This window comes from Nothobranchius furzeri, chromosome 4 (genome assembly GCF_043380555.1).
Source record: "Nothobranchius furzeri strain GRZ-AD chromosome 4, NfurGRZ-RIMD1, whole genome shotgun sequence".
Lineage (NCBI taxonomy): Eukaryota > Metazoa > Chordata > Actinopteri > Cyprinodontiformes > Nothobranchiidae > Nothobranchius > Nothobranchius furzeri.
Genome location: NC_091744.1, coordinates 78,033,139 through 78,040,690, shown reverse-complemented (window position 1 = coordinate 78,040,690; position 7,552 = coordinate 78,033,139). Strand labels below are relative to the sequence as shown.

The 7,552-nt window shown below is 40.5% G+C and overlaps 1 protein-coding gene across 1 annotated transcript; it reads right to left on the bottom strand.

The window, feature by feature from the left end:
* Positions 1–862: 862 nt before the first annotated feature.
* mterf2 (mitochondrial transcription termination factor 2) lies at positions 863–4,834 on the bottom strand. The gene is made up of 2 exons (XM_015964930.3): positions 4,742–4,834; positions 863–3,464 (listed from the first exon to the last, which is right to left on the bottom strand). The coding sequence occupies exon 2, from the start codon at positions 3,433–3,435 to the stop codon at positions 2,308–2,310; it is 1,128 nt and encodes a 375-aa protein (XP_015820416.3). The 5' UTR covers positions 3,436–3,464; positions 4,742–4,834; the 3' UTR covers positions 863–2,307.
* Between the last annotated feature and the right edge of the window lie 2,718 nt (positions 4,835–7,552).

The following is a 7,552-nucleotide window of genomic DNA, read 5'->3' as shown; positions in this document are numbered from 1 at the left end:
AAGTCATGGCTTCATTAGCTGTGAAGTTCACTCTCATTAAAAGCCACTCTTGGTTTCAAGGGCTTTCATCGGCTTTGGAACATAACGGCACATTTAAAAGCACACTGGGAACATCCCGACATAGCCCAGTATGGGTAGAATGGTTTTTATTTAGCTTTTAATACAACGAGCACTCACCCCAACCCTTTTTAGGCATGAACATAAAAAATAAAATCACTTTTTCATTAAATAATTGATTTGATTTTTTAATCAAGCCACAAAGCATGCATTCAGATGAACCACTAGAGTGATCCACATCTCATCATGTTGGTGTTTGAATCCATTCGAAGGGAAAACTAAGTGACACTTTAGTAGCTTATAATAAAGCGTCTCCATCTGTGGAGAAACAATAAAAGTCAAAGCTCTATTTCTTCCCCGAGGAGAGCAGTCGTGTTGCCAAGAACAGTGTGTGAAAACGAGACTCTGGCGGTAAATAAAACATAGAAAAGCCTCGGTTAAATTCAATAACACTTTTGATGGATGACTCAGCGCATCTGTCATCCTCCAGGGTCATTTTGTGTAACTTGTAAATAACCTTTGATAATGCATTTTTATTTAAACAATTGTACCATTTGGACCTTTGAGCTTGTTTTTCTTACCATTTTAAAATAAAAAGCAGAAAATCCTAAAGGAGAATGTCTGATCTTTGACCTTAAAACAGACAATTTATGCCTTAAAGGTGGAATTAAGATTACCAAATAAAATAAGAATCTTTGACACACATTATCAGCTATCACAGATGCCTGGTTAGTTAACGGAGACAAAATAAAAATAAAACAGACTGCATAAACGTAGTTTTAGCAAATGCAACAAGACCAAAAAGTTATTTTTTAATAGCATTTTTTATTGTGGCAGCAGAGAGATAACAAATATGCTTCATGATGCAACTTTGGATTATTGTAAAAAAAAACAACTTAAATAATCAATTTAAGAAGTTTCAGGATTGTTTTGAACCTAATACTAATACTTAAAGTAACAGTGTGTATTTTCCGTGGCGATAGGGGACAGTACATACCTAAATCACTGCAAGCAAGCAGTGTTTTTGTGTTCCAGAAAAACGTAACCAACGGAAGGTCATTAAAGTCAAAACATCTCTGGGAGCACAATTTCTGAACAAGTACTTTGTCAGATCATTCAACCTCCAGCAAAACAACAAGCACATCAGACTCCCTTTCATCATTGGCAACAAGTGAAGAGGTAAATGTGCTAAACAACAACGTTTATGAATGGCAAAAGTTTTTTAACCGTTTGTTACAAATCAGTAAATGCATTTTGTCCTCATGGGCTCCCGTAGAAAGAAACATGGTGTCTAATATGGCACCGCCCAGAGACTTAGACCAGATTTTTATGGTTATATACAGTAATCCCTCGCTACTTCGCGGTTCGTTCATCGCGGATTCGCTGCTTAGCGGATTTTTTCTTTGGAGCATTTTTCAGGGGGAATTCGCAGATTCGCTGTATTTTTCACTGATTCGCGGTATTTTTCTATGCGAAATATCAAGAAATTCTTGTTTTTTTTCATCAATTTCATCATAAAATGCACTTTTTGTAATAAAACTAAAAAAAACAAGTGGTTTCACAGACGCGGAAGTGATAGCGTCGGTGAAACGCCGGCTGATCTAGGAAACCCCTGAGCGTTCGAGCGTCAACGAAGTGACACGGAAATGCCGGGCTTTCCAGAAGTAAGATAACTTACTATGAGTTGATAGTTCATTAGATTGATCGGTAGGTTGGAAACTCTGATCATGAATCTGAAGAAACGATGACTGAGTGGTGAGCTGGAAAGGCGACTTCCGTTTATAGCCGCGGTTTGTGACGTAGGTGTGACGTGGAGGGAATCCCCGCGAAGGGCATGCTGGGAGGCCCTACGTCGCGGATTTTCACCTATCGCGGCCAGGTCTGGAACGCATCTACCGCGATAAACGAGGGATTACTGTATTACAAAGCTGCCCATATTTTTCAACAACTGGGCATCGTTGAATTCATTTTCAACAACATTTTGATAGATATTTCCCAAGATTAATAGTAAAAAAAAAAAAAAAAAAAAAACTACACACTGTCACTTTAAAAATATCTTTAAAAAACTAAATCAAATGTAAGACACCCTGACCGTTGTCATTTGAACTATTTTACCTGTAGAAAGAAAACAAGCCAGCAGCTCATACAATAAAGTGATGGACAGAATTGCACTTTTATATTTAAAACACCAGAAATAAATCTAAAAACTGATCAGAGCAGAAGGTCTCATGCATTTTTAGTCCAACTCTGTCAGTCCTCTACTTTTAACGGTGCCACAGGATTAAACAGTGGTCTCTCTCGCCGAAGTTGCAGTTTCCCAAAACTCATTTCAAAGTCCTTCTTGGTGCCGTTTAGAACATCCAGACTGCCTGTTCTCACATCATACCCACGAGCCGTCAGTCTCTGGATACGATAATTCACTATCTGTGTGGTCAGCTCCAGGATGGTTGGAGTTGCTATGATCTGAGACATGCTGATCCCAGTGCTGAGGAGGCCCTTAAAGCGCTCGGCCAGCGTAGAATCTGGGTAGTACAGCAGAGCCGGACACTTCAGGATAATGTGCCTCAGCTCTGCTTCGGAGCAGCCGATGATTTCCTGGGAGAAATTAAGGGAGCGACGCATGCTGTCTGGGTTCAGTTCAGTAACAAAACCTTTAAGTTTGGAGAGAAGATGGAGGAGCTCTGCAGTGCTGAAGCCGCTGTCTCTCAGGAACACCAGATTCTGTTTCAGCACCTCTGGTGACTTGAGAAAGACAAACGGATTCTGACTCAGCAGCTTCTGAAGCCAAATTTTCATGTTCGCCTCTTCACCGCCGAGCTCCTGGTAAGCCTGCTGAAGGGTGGAGACCATCAACTGGTTCTGCTCCACAGGCCGACTGAAGCTCTGTGGAGCGCTAGCCATCAGTTTGGTGATGATGCGCTTGTTGAGGTTCAAGCTCTGAAAGTAAGAAATATTATTCCTCTGGTTGTCATGGTGATTGGAGGAGGTAAAGAAGGAAGCCGGGAATTTCTCAATGATCCCAATCAATTCTCTCTGGTTCGGACACACAGACATCCACAGCTCCATCTGAGTCTGCATCTGCTCTGGATTACACAGGATGGCTTCAGGATGGACAGCTAGAACGTGAGCGATGATGGAGCCCGAGGCACCCATGTCCTCCAGCAGAGCAGCTACTTCCTTAGTGTAGGCTGGAAACTGATGTAGCACCCAGCCCTTAAGTTTCCGAACCTTTTGGATGTCCACAGAAAGCTCATAAAAAGCCTCCACAGTCTGCTGGTTCTCTCTAGGACTGAGGGTCCCCCATGCCCTGACATTTAAACGCAGAGTTGTTGCATGATGGCATTGAAGGCACAGGGATGTTGCAATCACACGCAACATGAATGCACAGTCCTGCAGCTTCTCAGACCCTGTGTGAGGTGACATGAAAAATAAAATGTATAATAATCATTTATCAGCCATCTTTATCTCCATCCTAGCTGGTTTTCAATTCAAGCTAAATTAATTATTGCTCTGATATGGGAGATCTTACATTTTCCTCTGCAAAAATCTCCAAACTCTCATCAGAATTAAATTTAATGAAACTAACTAGAAACACACCGAAAACCAGTTTTAAACTGTATTTTTATTTGTCTATAAAAACAGTGTCACAACAAATGAAAATGTAAACAAAACAGACACATCTGGAGGAAAACTGCCATCCAGGGCCGATTTTGAGCCAATATTTGAAGGAACAAGATTGTGGTTACACCACAAAAGTTGACCTAAAGTTACCTCTCTATTTGTCTTGCTGAATATTGTTTACCTGAGGCCAGTACAACACACGACACCAAGCACTGCTGCAAATCTAAGCACATAATAAAGTAGTACTGCAATTCTGCTTTATTTTGCCCGATGTATGCCACGGATGTTCAAAAACCATATAAACCATTTAAAGGAGAAAAGTATAAGTACTTCAGCTCAGGATTACTAAACATGTTATCACGAGCTGATTATTTTCTGTTTTTGTTTTAGTAGAATACATTAAATAAACAATAATCATTCAATTATGACGTTGTGCAATTCAAACTGCCAAAACATGCCCGGATTTCCTTCACAGTCTGCTTTAACAGAATAATGAATAAAATTCACTTAATGCACCATTTATTGTTCACTATGAACTCAGCACACCATGCAGGCACCTGCCCCTACCGCCCACTAGCTGTTAAACCTGTAGCGATTAGATCTTCCGAGTAAACGTCTTCCAGCAATCAGCCATCAACTTTTTAATCGATCATCTCAGGTTTAAACTCGTGAAATAAATCCCATAAAACGACACAAAGGGTAATCTTTCTGTCAAAACTGTCAAAAAGAAAAGCAGGCGCTAGCTTGATGTTTAAATGCTGTTTGTGTAATAACATGGAAAGCACCATTTTGTTATGAATCCACTCCGCATACAACGGCCTAAAAAAGAAGAACAAATAGTCGAATACAACTTCCAATGACTCCGAAAGCTGAGTTAAAACATGCTACATATTTAGCTTCGAAGCTAACAGCTAGAAAACACACAAAATAGCTCCAAAACACCGCTGACAGTAGTCCAGCTGGAGCCCTATCTACGGGAAACAACATTTAGATCTGTCATAGATGTTTAAATGTGTATAAATCAAATTGTAATTGGATGTAAAGTAGAAATTTTAATAATTACCTTTAGATAAAGTCACCGGATGTGGCGTTTTGTTATGAAAAAATGCGCTACAGTTTACGACAGCGACGCAAGGCGGTGACAAGAGTTACTGCAAGGAGCTGCAAAGCAGAATTAAAAAAGTAACGAAGAATGAATAAAGTTTGAAGGAGAAATGTAATAGTTTTGTTAAATCCTATAAAAATACATTGGTTGAAACGATTTAAATACTGTTTTGAATGAGAAGCTAACTATGACACAAAAAGCCCAGACCACATTTTGTCTCATTCATTTATAAGTTGAAGCTGTAATAAAGCAGTTTATTATTTACATTGCATTTTAATTAATCAAATACTGTTCTCTAAAGTTCCCAGCTTAATTTTTGCTATTAAGACTTTATTTCCCACAGTTAAACTTTATTCCCATAATAAATGTATCTAATACAGGATAAATAAAAAAATCCATATTCCTTCCTGTTTCCTCAGCACCACTCCCCTTATCATAATGCTGCTTTATTTCCACCCATATGTCCAGTAATCAAATAATTTCGTGGAAGAACCGGTACCTCAAACAGCAGTTGGTGCAGCTCCAAACCCTGCAGCATAAGGGGCCCTGATGAGAGTAATCAGCGCCAGCCTGAATTGGACTGAACACATGGAGAGTCTTTCGCAGTTGGTGCTTAATCATGATGCTTGATCACCGGCTCTGCAAGCTGTTCCCTCAGCAGCACAGGGTCTGCTGCAGCTGACTGACTTTCGGGGTTCATTATAGTTTGTGTACTAGTAAACAGATTATTCCCCTCAAAGGAAAACAGGTTGGTGTTTGTATTTTAATATCCAGTATGTTGAAGAGGAAGGATCTGGACATTTTACTGTTATAATAGTTTGTCCCTTTCCGATAAATGCTGTACGCCGTAACAAAAGGAGACAGTTTTTCTTTTTTCTTTTCTTTGCCGTTTCGAGTTGCATGACTTTCATGGGAAATAATCTTTTGTTTTCTTTAGGGAAATCACAGCAGCACATCTCAAGAATCAACAATGTCATTCCACCGTCTTACATTTCCAGTCAACCTGTTACCTGTTTCAGTAGCCTGTAATGACAAATGTTTATCGAGGAATCTGAAATCTAAACACATTTTAAAAAAGAGCGAGCCAAAGTAAATATACTGTAACAACCATTTTGTGCTGACAGGAATATTTTTGTTCGTGTCAAGCTGCTTTGGCGAGTGAATGGTTGGAGTGTGACTTATCTAAACAAAAGTACATTTCCTCATACTTGCAGGGACTTTATCTATAAACAAAATCTTTTCCAACAACACTTTTGTTACAACATGGCAACCGGCTAATAAAACAGAAGCCAATTAATCTAGACCAAAGCAAAAGATTTTGCTCTGCTATTTGGTCTAGCCACGCTATCCTCAGCAGGTCTACCAGTGACTTGCTCTGTTTTATGTCTGGCCAATCACAGCACTCTACACACCAGAGCTGTGGTGGAGAAAAACTATAAAGATGGCATCCACAGGGACACTTAAAATACATTTGGCATCAGCTTCAACAATTTAGACTTGAGCCTTTCTTTTAATTTATTTGGGGTAAGGGTGTATTTGCTGTTTCTTTGACGATGTATGACGGACTGTCCCGTTGACTGAGAATGTCACGTTGTTCGTTGCTCCGATTGGTTCTATTGCTGTCGACTGACTTGAGGAGGCAGTTTGAAAGACAGCCAAACATTACGCTCCATGACTGGGTGCACACTCATAAATTAAAATACAGAATTGCACCTTTAGGGGTACAATGTTTTGTCACTGAGGTGGTACCCTCAAAAGTACCATTTCGTACCATCAACTCTGGGTCCAAATTTGTACCTTTTTACATGCCAAACCCATTAGCCTGGCCTGCCAGACTCCTCCTCAGTTTAATTCTGCACAGAGAAAGAGTCTGGTAACTCACAGGCAGAGAGGTACTTGAGGGGCGGGACTAGGCAGCTCAAAGTAACCAATCAGAAAAAAGATGGAAATCCCGACTGTACCGCACAACGCTGTAGTTTTCTAGCTGTAGTAAAACAAAATAGCGTCTGGCAACAGCGCAAACACCTTTTTTTTTTTTTAGAAGAAATGCTTTTAGTGCTTCTACTTGTGGTTTTAACGACATTTGAGTCGTTTAGAACAGAGGAAAGAGCCGCAGTGAACTCCGCCGCTGTTTTCGCTGTTTATGAGAAAGTGAGCATCGCCGTGTGTGACGTCCGCAGCGCTGTAGTTTTTTAGCTGTAGTCAAAAATGGAGTCTGGCAACAGCGCAAACATCTTTCTTTAGAAAAAAGGCTTTTAGTGCTTCTACTTGTTGTGTCCAAGTTATTTAGACCAGAGGAAAGAGCCGCAGCGAACGCCGCTTCAGTCGCCATGTTCGACAAACTCGGTGTTGTACAGTGGCGTGTCCAGATCTTTTAAAATGGGGTGGCCCAGGTGAGGCACAACTTTGTGCATGGGTGGCACCAATGGTTATGCTTTTTTGTTTTACCCCCAAGCCTTTTGTGGACAATGAAAAGCCTATTTAAAGGTAAATTAGTGTGTTGGTACCTGGGGTGGCCAATCAGATTCCAAGGGTGGCATGTGCTACCCCAGGCCACTCCCTGGACACGCCCCTGGCATTGTGGTGTGTGACGTACGATACTCAGCGCTGATTGGCTCGGTTAGAAATCTCACAGGGAGGAGTTATTTGAAGAGGAGAGTTACCAGACTCATTCTCTGTGCAGAATTAAACAGAGGACGAGTCTGGCAGGCCAGGCTACAAACCCATACCTTCGGTAACTAATTTGTATCTTTAATTTAAAGTACAAAA

Excerpts from the sequence above, each read along its gene's own strand:
- mterf2 (XM_015964930.3), bottom strand. The coding sequence starts at position 3,435 with ATGTTGCGTGTGATTGCAACATCCCTGTGCCTTCAATGCCATCATGCA.